A 13,776-nucleotide genomic window follows, 5' to 3' on the forward strand; every position below is an offset into this window, starting at 1 on the left:
ACAATCTCCACCTTGACACGAATTATTAATAAGCAAATTCTCCACCTCTTCCATGAAACCCCTTAAGGGTTTATCTTCAACAATGAATACCAATTAAGTCTAAGTAATGCTCAAACTTGGTTATAGGAAGTGACTTAGTCATCATATCTGCAGAATTATCATGAGTACTAATTTTGCTCACAACAATATCACCACAAGCAATAATATCATAAACAAAATGATATCGAACATTAATATGCTTTGTTCTCTCATGAAATATTTGATCTTCGTAAAAAGGATGACACTTTGACTGTCACAAAATACTGTATTGATTTGAAGGTCTTCATTGAGTTCACTAAAGAGCCCTTTTAACCAAATAGATTCTTTACAAGCCTCAATAATCGCCATATACTTAGCTTTAGTGGTAGACAAAGTGACAATAGTTTGCAAAGTGACTTTCCAACTGATTACACAACCCCCAATTGTAAAGACATAACTTGTGAGTGATCTTCTTTTATCAAGGTCTATGCAAAATCAGCATCAACATACCCAATGACTTCATCTCTATTTCTTCCAAGCTGTAAGCAATCATTAGTAGTACCTCGTAAGTATCTCAAAATCTACTGAGCTGCTCTCTAGTGTTCTTTACTAGGATTTGTCATGTATCTACTAAATGCACTGACTTCATATGATAAATCTAGACGTGAACAAACCATAGCATACATAAGAGATCCCACTGCACTAGAATATGGAACATGTGACATGTAGTCAATCCCATCATCTAATTGTGGAGACAAAACCGATGAAACTCTGAAATGGGCTGCTAAAGGAGTACTAACAGGCTTAGCACTCTGCATATTGAACATGCAAAGAACTTTCTCAATATACCATTTCTGACTTACATACAATTTACTTCTTTTTCTATCTTTGAGAATCTTCATACCAAGTATATTTTTTGCTACTCCCAAATCATTCATTTCAAATTCTTCACTAAGTTGAGTTTTCAAATCATTCATTTCAAATTCTTCACTAAGTTGAGTTTTAACCTTTCTTATCTCTCATTTATCTTTCGTTGCTATCAATATGTCATCAACATAGAGGAGTATATATAAAAAAAATCATCACCGTTTTTCTTAAAATAAACACAACTATCAAAACTACTTCTTTTGAAATCATGAGTAGTCATAAAAGAATCAAACCTCTTATACCACTGCTTCGGTGACTATTTCAAACCATAAAATAACTTTTTCAGCAAGTAAATATAGTTCTCTTTTTTTGATACTGTAAAACCCTCTAGTTGTTGCATGTAAATATCCTCCTCAAGTTCTCCATGCAAGAATGTTGTTTTTACATTTAACTGTTCAAGCTCTAAATCATATATGTCCATAATACCAAGCAAGGCTGAAATCGAACTGTACTTCACAACTAGAGAAAACACATCTGTGAAGTTCACACTTGAAATCTGACTGTAACTATTTGCAACAAGTCTTGTTTTATATCTGGGTTCTTCAACTCCTAGAGTCTCTTTCTTTCCTCATGAACACCAATTTACAATGAACAACCTTCTCACCTTTAAAAAGCTTCACAAGATCCTATGTTCTATTCTTGTGGAGTGATTCTATCTCTTCTTGCATGGCAAATATCCATTTTTATGTGTCTTCACAGCTAGCTGTCTCAAAATAAGTTATGACTCTTGATTTACATCTATATCTTCAACTACATTTAAAGCATAAGCAACTAGATCAACCTCGCATACCTCTTTAGAGGTTTAATTTCTCTTCTATTTCTGTTTTTGGCAATAGAATGTTATGGTGAACAAATGACTCTGTTCTGAATTTCTGTACTAACTTGAAGAGTCAACTCTGTTATAGATATTGTATCAATTTGAAGCTCCACGCTTTTGTTGTTTTTTATATGAAGAGTCTTTAAGAGATAAATTAGCAACATGGCAGTTTCATAAAAAATAACATATATGCCAATCACAACTTTTATATTTTCAAGACACTATAACTTATACCCTTTTACACCAGCCTTATAACCAAGAAAAACACATTTAATTTATCTCGGTTCTAATTTTCCATTATTAACACGAGCATACGCAGGACACCCAAAAATCTTTAAATCAGAATAATCAACAGGATTACTAGACTATACCTCTTATAGAGTCTTTTTCTCAATAGCAATGGATGGATATCAATTCATCAAAAAATATACAGTAAAGGTTGTTTCAGTCCAAAACTACTTTGGTAAATTATCATTTAACAACATACATCGAACCTTCTCCATGATTGTTTTGTTCATTCATTCTACAACGTCGTTTTGTTATAGAGTATGATGAACTATCAAGTGTCTTACTATCTCTTCTAATTTGTATAATTCGTTAAACTCATCAGAACAAAACTTCAAGCCATTATCTATGCAGAGGTGTTTTATCTACTTTCCTATCTGTTTCTTAACTATAGTTTTCTAAGACTTGAATGCAAAAAACACATCGCTTTTCTGCTTCAGGAAGAATGCCTAAATTTTTCTGAAAAAAACCATTAATAAGTGTTAGCATATAATTAGTTCCACCTGTTGAAGGCACTCTAGATGGTTCTCAAAGATCAGAATAAATATAATCCAATATTCCCTTCGTGTTATGGATTTCTTTGGTGAATCGAACTCTCTTTTTGTTTCCCAAAAATGCAGTGCTCACAGAACTTCATTTTGTAAATTCCTTGCCCATTAAGAAGTCTTCTTTTGCTCAATTCTGTCATGCATTTCTCAATCATATGCCTTAAATGCATATGCCAAAGTCTAGTAATATCATTATCTAACAAGGAAGAGGAAGTGACGGGTGTATCACTAGTAAGCTACTTAACAAAGAATGATAGGCAAATGGTTTGAGATGGAAAGGGTCTATTTGATGTTACGAATAAGTATTTCACGGATTTATTCACACCACAATGGGGAATCTGAGCCATATTTTGGAGGGGGCATGCACGTGTATTAATGATGAGATGAATGCTTCCCTTCTTGCAAGGTATACGTGGGAGGAAATTTATACTACTTTAAAAGCAATGGCCCTGACAAAGGCTTTGGGTTTGGATGGGCTTCCCGCTATGTTTTACTAGAGCTATTGGTATATTGTGGGACAAAATATTGAAGATTATTATCTTGGAATTTTGAATGGAGGTATGTCCCTAACCAATATTAATAAAACGTACATTGTTCTTATTCCTAAATTTACGAACCCTACAAGCATACAACAGTTTTGTCCTATTAGTTTAAGCTCGTTCTATATAAAATCATTTCGAAAAATATGGTTAATGGATTTGAAAAAGGGTTGAATTTGTGTGTGGATGAGGCGCAAAGTGCATTTGTTCCTGGTAGTCTGGTTACAAATAATATCCTACTTGCGTATGAAATTCTTAATGTGTATAGAAGGAAGAAGAATGAGAAGAAAGGGCACTTTGCTCTAAAGTTGGATATGAGTAAGACTTATGCCAAAGTGGAATGGAGTTTCTTGGAAAGAATTATGTTGAGAATGAGTTTTCTAAAACATGGGTGGATTTTATCATTCATTATATTAATTTTGTCTCCTACTTTGTGATTTTGAATGGTGAGGTGGGTCATAATTTTTCTTCTAGAATGAGGCTTAGACAATGAGATCCCCTTAGCTCGTATCTTTTTCTTATGTGTTGTGAAGGGTTGTCTTCCCTTATGCGAATGGCAGTCCAAGATAATTTAGTAAGGGGAGCGAAAATTAGTCGAGAGGGGCCACAAATATCCCACTTATTATTTGTTGACGATTGTATATTATTTGGGGAGGCCACAGTTGGGGGAGCTTTGGTGTTAAAATAAAATTTGGAGGAGTGTGAGAATTCCTCAGGGCAATTTGTTAATTTCGATAAATCAGTTATTAATTTTAGCTCAAGTGTTGATTAGATTAATAAGGAACGAATATCGAATTGTTTGGGTGTTATGACCTCTTCTGAGCCCGAGCGATATCTAAGGCTACCTAATATGGTGGGGTGAAACAAAACAAGATCTTTTCAATTATTGAAGGACCGTATAAGGTGCCGGATTGAGAGCTGGTGTGTTCGACCTTTGTCACAAGGGCTTTTTGTTACTAGCCTCTTTTTGCTCTGAACTGAAGAGTACTATTAGTCAATTTTGGTGGAAAAATCATAAGGGTCGAAGGGGATTTCACTAGTGTGAGTGGTCAAAATTATGTGATTTTAAAGAAAATAGGGGTTTGGGGTTAAAAATTTTGGCAAAATTTAATGTCGCTATGTTAGCAAAGCAATGATGGAGGTTGATAAAAAATCTGAATTCGTTGTTAGCGCGAGCTCTTAAAGCAAAATATTATTCGCATACAGACTTTATGAGTGCAAGTTTAATATTATACTTAGAAGAATATTTGTGTTGCGAAGAGGTTACTTAATTTGGGCTTAAGTTGGTGTGTAGGAATTGAATCCAATATAAGAATTTGGGAGGATGTTTGGATTCCAGGGATGCCAGAACGAATAATACAAAATAATGAGGAAAAATCATCCATTATGTTTGTATCGGAGCTGATTAACCACCAAAATAGGCAAGGGGATGAACAGAAAATTACCCGGTTACTGGGCAGTGAAATTGCAGATAAGGTGTTGTGTATTCCCCTTGCTCAGAACTCGTATGAAGATTCAGTGGTTTAGGGGAATGAAGCTTCAAGTGACTTTACCGTTCGGAATGGTTGCATGTTACTTATTACATTTACTTCAATTGGGAATAATAGAAATTAGAAACTTTTTCACAATAAATTATGGAAACTTAAGCTACCTAAGAAAATAAAAATTACAGCTTGGAGGATTTTCCATAATTTTATTCCTAGTTTCTATAACCTGTACAACAGGAAATTGCGGAATTCAACAGTGTCCCAAGTGTTTGGTTGGTATTGAAACTTTGGAGCATATTTTTCGAGTCTGCCTATCTGTGAATGATATTTGGAAAGAACTGCATACTGTACGACATAGTGATTTTTCAAATGCTTTTTTATAGGGTTGGCTAATACATATTTTGAAGGTATCTCATTTAAATATATACAGAAAGGTAGTGTGCTCATTGTGGTTCATATGGAATGCAAAGAATAGAACAGTTCATGATGATGTTATTGTCTCAATCTAGGATACAATATACAAGGTAGAGTCCTATATCAAAGAATTGGATGCGTTGCAAGAAAAATTACTTTTTCGACAGATGATGTGTGTCAGGTTACTAACTAAAAATACGACAAAGGCAAGTGCACCTATTGATAAATAGTATAGTTATGATGAGTAGAGATATTGTATCCACGAGGACTAAAAGTATTAGTAATTAGCGTTTTCTTACTATTTAGCCGATAATTTGGAGTGATGGGTTTTAAGCTAAAATTACTTAACTAATTTAATTAAGATCTCAACAGAGAATAAATCAAGAAAATAATCGAATAATAACCAATGGGAGAGACAATACCTAGGAAAAAAATCCACCTAGACTTAATCTATTATTATGAATCTGAATTAAACGATTTATTTACTTGGTATCTTGATCTGTATAAATCCCTAAATTATGCTAATATCTCTTTCGAGATAAGAGCAATTGACTCTAGACTGATTAATTGAAATTTCTTTCTAATTAAAACCTCTATTATCGCATTAACTCGATTTATAGATTCCCTATGCTAGAGCTACTCTTAAACATGGACTTTTGCTCCTCTGATTAAGCACATTAAACATTAATTAATATCCCGAAAATATTAAAACAAGAAATAAGCACTCATAATTGAGAACAAGAATTAAGTATTTATTGCATAAAACAGAAATTAGATAATAAAATTCATCATATGTTTTATCTTCCCTAGATATCTAGAGAATTAGTTCATAATTGTGAATTAAAATATCGAAAAGTCAGAATAACCATAAGAAATAAAGAAACTCATAAAAACTTCAAAAGAAATTAAAAGGAAGTACTCAATCTTGATGGAAATTCACTTCAGAGTTGGCTCTAATGGTGTTATTCAAGTTGTTTTCATTTATATTTTCTTATGACTCTTTATTTTCTTCTTCTATTTGGTATTAATAGACTTTAGAATGCTCAAAAAATTTAAAAATTACGTTTTTTTTTGCACATTTGGGATGCAAGTTGTGAAATCGACACGGTTTGACACATGACCGTGTGTCCAGCCCGTGTGGGAAGATCCAAGCCGTGCGGCTCTTGAAAACAACTCTATTTGTCCAATTTTCGCTAGTTTTTCGCTCCTTTCACTCCTAAATGCTCTTATAAGTATAGAAACATGAATCCAAACGATTAGGAGCATAAAATTCACCTATTTACATAAATAATCATCCAAAAACACATTAAGAACGGGATTAAAATATGTTACTTTTATCACTTATCAACAGATCAGGGATGAGAGATGGAAGCCTCCGGATCAGCATTGTTTGAAGATTAATTTTGGTGCTGCTTTTCATGAACAAGCTAAGAAGTCATGCACATAGATAGTTGTCAGAGATCGACAGTGCCATGTAATTGGTTCTCAAGCAATGTTAAATGAGCATATATCTTTGGCGTTTGCTACGGAGGCTCTTGCATGTCTCTGCATAGTCATTTGGGGTTGGATCTTGGATTACAAGAGGTGGTTTTGGAAGGTGATGTCCTAACAGTGATTCGAAAGATTAATTCCCTTTAGCATGATGAATTGGTCATACGGGCTTATATCAGTGATATTAAATTGAAAGCAAGGTTTTTAATCAATGTCTATTTGGGCATGTGCCTCAAGATGGAAACACAATGGCCTATTTATTAGCAAAAAAAAGGTTTGAGAAGAGGGGAAAGTGTTTACCTGAGCGGAGGTGTGCCAAATTTTGCTTTGATGGCAGTGGAAAGGGATCGTTGGGCTCTATTGGTGGACGGAGAAAGGGGGTTTGCAAGAGTTGTCGCAGATGACTAATTTGAAACAGTGGGGATAAAAAAGGTGGGAGGAAGCTCAAGGGTTTTGGAGTCTTAAGGGTTAGGGATGAGGATCGACTGTTGGGTTTCATGACATCAGCAACAGGAAGGGACTTGACGCTTGGGAGTCACCATCAACAAAGTTGTGGGAAACGATCTGTTGGAATCAGAGATACAGGGAGCGTTGTTTCAGTTTCTTTGGTTGCTGAACACCAGAGGAAAAGGAAAGTAGATAAGCTTGGAAATGTTGATGTCTATTATGCCTCTGTTGAATAGATAGTCGACCAACCTGGGCTTGTTGTTTTGGTTTGTTTTATTTTGGTTTGTGGTTATGTTTGGACCCTTTGGTTTTGCTTCGGATTTGCAATAAATGAATAGCCCAGTTTCAAGCATTTCAATTCAGTCTCCTTGTTCCTCAAACAAGTAAGCATTGAACTCTCTTTTATTAGTTTTCACTTTCTATAATCTTTTTCGTAACTGTAAACTGCCTTTACTATGTTTCAATGTTTTGTTTTGTTCTTTCCCCCCTTAATGTTTGTTTCAAAACTCTAATTCCTCTTCGTGATTGGTAAAACATTCAAGTAAAGAAATACAAATCACAACCAATTGAATCTCTTTCTAATACCAAGACAAAGTAAAATACCAGTAAAAACCTGAAAACTCGGTTCAATCAGTTGGTTATACAACGATCCTTAAAAGGTGACCTGGTAACAAGACGGATTCAAACCTTGGCATGGATGATCTTTTTCCCTTATCCCAGTAACAGATGAAACAAGGGTCGTGAGGAAAGAGCTAGAGAGACGCACAGAGCTCAGAAGTAAACCTTGTTGATATTGTTGTTTGCAGGTGTCTCATAATGAGATACGGTAACAGCCAATCTGGAGCCATCAGATAGCTGAAAAACCGATTGGATCTTGCTGCAGGTGTGGAACGGATCACTCTAGTTAGGATCTACAAGGATATAGGAAGATAATATGCTTGTATATAAACTGTAGTAAACAAAGTGTAAATTACCCTTTGCCGTATGTCAGTTCTCCAAACAATACTGCACGCTTATTATCTTTCAATGCACCAGTTAAAATTTCACTTGCACTTGCAGTATCCATGTTCACCTAATGGAAATTCGGGTAACGGAAACCATGATCTGACATACAGAAATAGATTTGACATTGTAACAGTAAGAAATGAAGTCCTTTTGTTTAAACCGAGCTTACCAGTACAGCTAGGGGTTCTGAAGCTGCAATTGCTGAGCTTCCATCCGTGTCGTATATATCTCGAACTCCATGATTATCACAAATATACACAATCACGCCCTTGTCTAACCTGTTCCACAAAAAAAAAATGATGATAACTTGTGCTATGAAACTTGACATGGATAAAAGAAATTTTTAATTTCAATGGCTTTAACTTACCAAATCTTGGCGGTTTCGATTCCTTTGGGTGAAAGCCACCACTACAGCAAATTGAATCTTCTAGAAAAATCTGTCTTAAGGGCGAGTTTAAAACAGATCATGTCAAAAACTAATCACCTATTATCACGAAGGTCCAACACAAAGGCATTAACGCTATTACTCCTTAAAGTATTGATCACTTCCTTGACAGAAGCTACAGTAAATGCAATTTTTTAGGATAATACCCTATATATAAACTAGAGAAGGATGGGAAGGGTATCTCCGAGAATCCCCTCGGAAAGATGCTAACGAGGCTAAAAAGAGGCACAACCGAACTAGAAAGATGAAAACAAAAATGCACAAAAAGATGAAGAAAACAAAAGGAGGTTGTTTATACAAAGAGACGAACTCGAAAGTTTATTGTGTGAATGGACTCCTAAGAAACTATAGGATATATGATTTCATGGCTTAGTCCATATCTTCAAAAAATAGAAAGAGTATTTGCAGTCAATATCTCCACTTACCAGAAGCCTTTTGGTTGAATGATGTTAGCTTAATATAACCGATTTTGGGGTAGTTCTTTTCCGAACCAGGAACTTCGCATAGCCTTGATTTTACAGGATTCAGTGAAATCTTTGCTTGCCTAGAAAGTTGCAATCGCAGATGGGTCAATCTTAAATCTCTCACAAAAGAGGTATAAAAGAATGACAAAATACAAATTCTCATATTCTACCTCATCTAATTTGGAATGCATAATAACAATAGCATATTTTCGAATGCCGAATTAATTAATATTGGTAGAACTTTGGATATAGTTACTAATATATCAAGTTCAAATACTTCATAAGATATTCAAATGAAACACTTAACTTACGTGAGAGCTAAGTGCTTTATTTCGGGTCCGGTTTGAACTGTTAATTCCACAGAACTTCCTTCTGGTCCCCTGTAGTTTAGTTAAAAAGACAAGCATAACAGTAAACAACTGAAAAAGAATGTATAAATCGACGCATTAGCAAAGAAAACGGAATGAAAGATCTATATACGGCTCTCTGCTGAATAGATATATCTTCACCGATAGTAACACGCTTACTGCAATCTCTCTGCTGCATCATAGACATATTCATCTAATGATCAAAGGTTTCCATCATTTCAAAATGGCAATAATGGTTAATTGCATAGGAAGAGAGCAAAAAGTGTGGAAGAAGAAAGGTTGCCTGTGGATAAACCGAATAATCACAACAAACAAGCAGGGACCTCTAGAGGAGAAGAAGACTTGCGCTCATCGGCCGAGTCTTCAGTATCAAAGAGGCAAAGTATTAGCAGCATGTCATTCTCTGTTCCCCAGTCTTGTTCTTCGTCCGATGGCAGGCCTATGCTGGAGTGTGAATCGTCTGATATGAAGCGATCGTGAAGCTGCAAAGTTTGATATACTTGTGGTTTTTGCTGTTTATCTGTCTGATACATTGGATTAAGGCAGCCAGCAAAGTTAAGCCTTCGACGTAGAGCCCGGGGTGTCACGAAATATGCTCACTATAAATAGATATGTAAGTTGAAATAATGTGTTTTAATGTAGATGAGCATTACAAATCATGGCATGATATATTAATCAGCCATTACCAACAACAATATGTAGTTTTCTGCAATAAATGAGCAAAACTTAGACTATATTTGTATGAAATTTTAGGCTTGATTTCAAATGAAAAAGATTATGTCCCAGAATAGCTTTTCCATGCGTCTGAGAAGTGAATCATGGTGTATAAGATTTGTTTCATTCATCCTTAATCTTCAAAGTACATCATCAACTAAACTGATTATATACAAGTGTTTATGAACAAACTGATTCAAATTTGCAAGTGACAATCATGTGAAACATTTCAGATCAAGATAGATTCACCAGATTGTAAGATGTGATCCAAAAATAAGTTGGAAGCCGAAAAGCCCTTACCGACCATTTCTGTAAGAAGTTGTGTTGCCTTTGAGGTATAGTCATTTCGAAAAAATCCCCGGATCATTACATTATAACAGCAACTGTTAGGCAAACAATCATTATCTCCCATGCTCTTAAACAACCGGTATGCTTCATCTGGCAATCCCTCTTTACACAATCCATTAATCATTATGCAATATGTGTATACAGTGGGTTTTAGATCACTGACTGAGAGTTGACAAAATAATTCCTTTGCAACTTCGATATGCCCAGCTTTGCACAAGCCATCAATTAGGATGGTATAAAAGATGGTATCGAGTTGCAACCCACTATTCCACATATCTTGAAAAACTTTCAATGCCATTTCAAGTTTCCCATTTTTGCATAAACCATCCAGAAAAATCGAATAGGTCACCAGATTTGGAACTTGTGCAGAAGCAAGCATCTTTCTCCAAAGTTCATATGCATTTGAAACTCTCCTTAACTGAAACATACCTTGCATCAGAGTGTTGTATGTGACAACATCAGGCTCAATGCCTTGCTTTCTCATTCTGCCAAAAATATCTTCAGCTTCAGAAACCATACTAATCTTGCAAAGAGAATCCATCAATATATTATACGTGATAACATTAGGTTCAACACCTTGCTTTCTCATCGTGCCAACAATAAATTCAGCTTCAGAAACCATACCATTCTTGCAAAGCGAATCTATCAATGTACTATACGTGACAACAGTAGGTTCGATGCCTTGCTTTCTCATCGCGTCAACAACAACTTCGGCTTTAGAAACCTCCCCCATCTTGCAAAGAGTATCTATGAATATACTATATGTGACAACATCAAGCTTAATGCCTTGCTTTGTCATAGTGCCGACGATATTTTCGGCTTTAGAAATCATTCCTTTCTTACAAAGAGCATCGATCAATATGCTATATGTGACAACATTAGGCTTAATGCCTTGCTTTGTCATTATGCCAACAATATCTTCGGCTTTGGATATCATTCCCTGCTTGCAAAGCGCATCGATCAATATACTATATGTGACGACATTAGGCTTACTGCCTTTTTTTATCATTTCGAAGAAGAGATCATGAGCCTCCTTTAGCAAGCCCTTCTTACAAAGACAGTCAAGGACAGTGCTATATGCTATAACATCAGGTTCAAAACCTCTTTCTTCCGTCATCCTTAGATACCTAATAGCCATCAGTATTCCCAGTTTTACACACCCCATCCAGTACTGTAGTGTAAACAATTAAATCAGGTTGATACCCTTTCTCAAACAATTCATCAAACAAACTCGCAGCCTCAAAAATCTTACTTTGATTACAAAGTCCCCTAATCAGAGTGGAAAAAGTAACAACATCAGGTTTAACACCTAGCTTCAACATTTTGCCCAAAACAGAAAACCCAGAATCAATTCGATCAAGTCGACAAAAGCAATTAATCAAGATGTTGAAAGAATAATCATTATGGGAAACTCCCGACAATTCCATTTGCCTACACAGAGAAACAACAGTGGCATAACGTTTCATTCTAAAAATGGCTCTTAATAATTTAGTGAATTCAACAATGGAAGGCTTCGGGTGCTCCTCAATCATCTTGTAAAACAAAGCCAGAGCATCATAAACATTATTGAAGCGAGGATACGGTTTTCGATTTCCCCTTACAGACATTGAATTCTCACTTAAAGCTTCTATGTGGGTAGAAATGTAATTAAAATAAGGTGAAAAAGACGAGTGGAACTTAGAAAGGTTCCTTCCACCATTAACAACTGAAGCAAGAAGCCTACCCATATGTTGCAATTACAGGGAAAACAAGAGCTGAGCTTTGAAAAGAAACCCCATAAATGGCGGCGGCGGCGGCGGCGGCTGAACTAGCAGAAGAATACTATACTCCGTTTAAAGGCTCTAAAATTGTTTGTTTGTTTGTGCTCCAAACTTGGAGGGAGAGTAGGGTGGGTTTTGTTTGTTTGTTTGTTTGTTTGTGCTCCTTGCTCGCTGATCTTATTTGCATAAGTTTTAATATATTTTTTGTTTTTTTTTCAAAATTAAATATTTATATTTGGATTTTAAGTTATTATCCAGAATGTAAAATTTTTTAATTTTGATACGTAAGTGAAGGCAACAATGGCAGTGGCAGTAAGAGAAGCGGAAGATAAATTCTCACAATTAAATTGAGATTATTTCTAAAATTTAAAGTTTAATTTTTTAAAATTATGATTAAATTGATTTACTACGTAAATATTAATGGTTAAATTTATTATTATATTTATTTTTTGAATATTACTCCTCCTCTTTAGATTAAGTGTTTAATTGGACCGAGTGAAAATATTTTGAAAATAAACTCTTTTATGTGTGAAAGAACAAAATTTGAGGGAAACTAATGTGGGTAGGATATTTAAATAATTTCACCATTATCTGTGCTTCGGAGTTTTGTTTATTTGTTTGTTCTACTAAGTTTGCTTATTTAACGAAATCAGGCCACTGATCATATTTATAAAAGCCTAAATATATTATTTGTTATCTATTTTTTTCTTGCATTTTTTCTATTGAGAAAATTTTTTACTCTAATTAAATATTTATATTTGGTTTTTTAGTTGCTATCATGAATTTAATTTTTTTTATATGATCTAATGAAATTATTGATAATAAGCAAAGTATATCACTGATCTTATTTGTAGAAGCCTTAATATATTATTATTTTTATCTATTTTTTGTCAAAATTAAATATTTAGATTTAGATTTTAAGTTATTATCCATAATTTAAATTTTCTTTTAATTTTGAGGTGGAAGTGAAGGCAACAATAGTAGTGGCGGTAGGAGAAGCGGAAGATAAATTTTGATGATCAAAAGAGACAATTTCTAAATTTTGATGGTTAATTTTATAAAATTATGATTAAATTGATATCAAATATAAATGTTAAAGGCTAAATTTTTTTTATACCTATTTTTTAAATATCACATCACTCTTCGATATAAGGGTGAACATTTAATCGAATAAAGTGAAAAAATTATGAGAATAAGCCCTTTTATGTGTGAGAGAGTAGTGTGGGTAAGATATTTAAGTAATTTCACCATTATCTAGGGCTTCAAGGTTTTATTTATTTGTTTGTTATGCTAAATTTGTTTATTTAGTGAAATCAGGTCACTATTCTTATTTGCGAAGCCTTAATATATTATTTGTCATTTTTTTTTTCTTTATTTTTTAAATGAGAGAATTTTTTACTCCAATTAAATATTTATATTTGGTTTTTTAGTTATTATCCCGAATTTATTTTTTATATGATGTAACGAAATAATTGATAAAAAGAAAAATCAGGTCACTAATTTACACAAAATGATTAGTAAGCATCCTTTAATTTTTTTTTTATTTGACAAGAAATTTGTAATATCTAGTGATATGTAGGTCTCTATTTTGATGGATTCAAAAATATGTAGACAACAAGGCTTATTGCACTTTAAACAAGAAAACTTAGGTTCAAATTTTAAGAATGATGTCGTTAAAAGAGACAGTTACAACTTCCAA

General features: G+C 34.2%; 1 protein-coding gene, 1 long non-coding RNA gene and 1 pseudogene across 2 annotated transcripts; all 3 read right to left on the reverse strand.

The window, feature by feature from the left end:
* Positions 1-5,779: 5,779 nt before the first annotated feature.
* On the reverse strand, positions 5,780-7,355 carry LOC107953226 (uncharacterized). Its single transcript, XR_001699125.2, has 2 exons — positions 6,827-7,355; positions 5,780-6,640 (listed from the first exon to the last, which is right to left on the reverse strand). It is a non-coding gene; the product is annotated as an uncharacterized lncRNA (long non-coding RNA).
* Positions 7,356-7,529: 174 nt separating this feature from the next.
* On the reverse strand, positions 7,530-12,231 carry LOC107953225 (pentatricopeptide repeat-containing protein At1g63330-like; annotated as a pseudogene).
* Positions 7,745-9,788, reverse strand: LOC107955894 (carboxyl-terminal-processing peptidase 2, chloroplastic-like). The gene is made up of 8 exons (XM_016891678.1): positions 9,569-9,788; positions 9,415-9,448; positions 9,199-9,267; positions 8,849-8,967; positions 8,463-8,538; positions 8,148-8,256; positions 7,948-8,045; positions 7,745-7,850 (listed from the first exon to the last, which is right to left on the reverse strand). The coding sequence occupies exons 1-8, from the start codon at positions 9,786-9,788 to the stop codon at positions 7,745-7,747; spliced, it is 831 nt and encodes a 276-aa protein (XP_016747167.1).
* Positions 12,232-13,776: the final 1,545 nt, after the last annotated feature.

This window comes from Gossypium hirsutum, chromosome A07, assembly GCF_007990345.1.
Source record: "Gossypium hirsutum isolate 1008001.06 chromosome A07, Gossypium_hirsutum_v2.1, whole genome shotgun sequence".
NCBI classification, from domain to species: domain Eukaryota; kingdom Viridiplantae; phylum Streptophyta; class Magnoliopsida; order Malvales; family Malvaceae; genus Gossypium; species Gossypium hirsutum.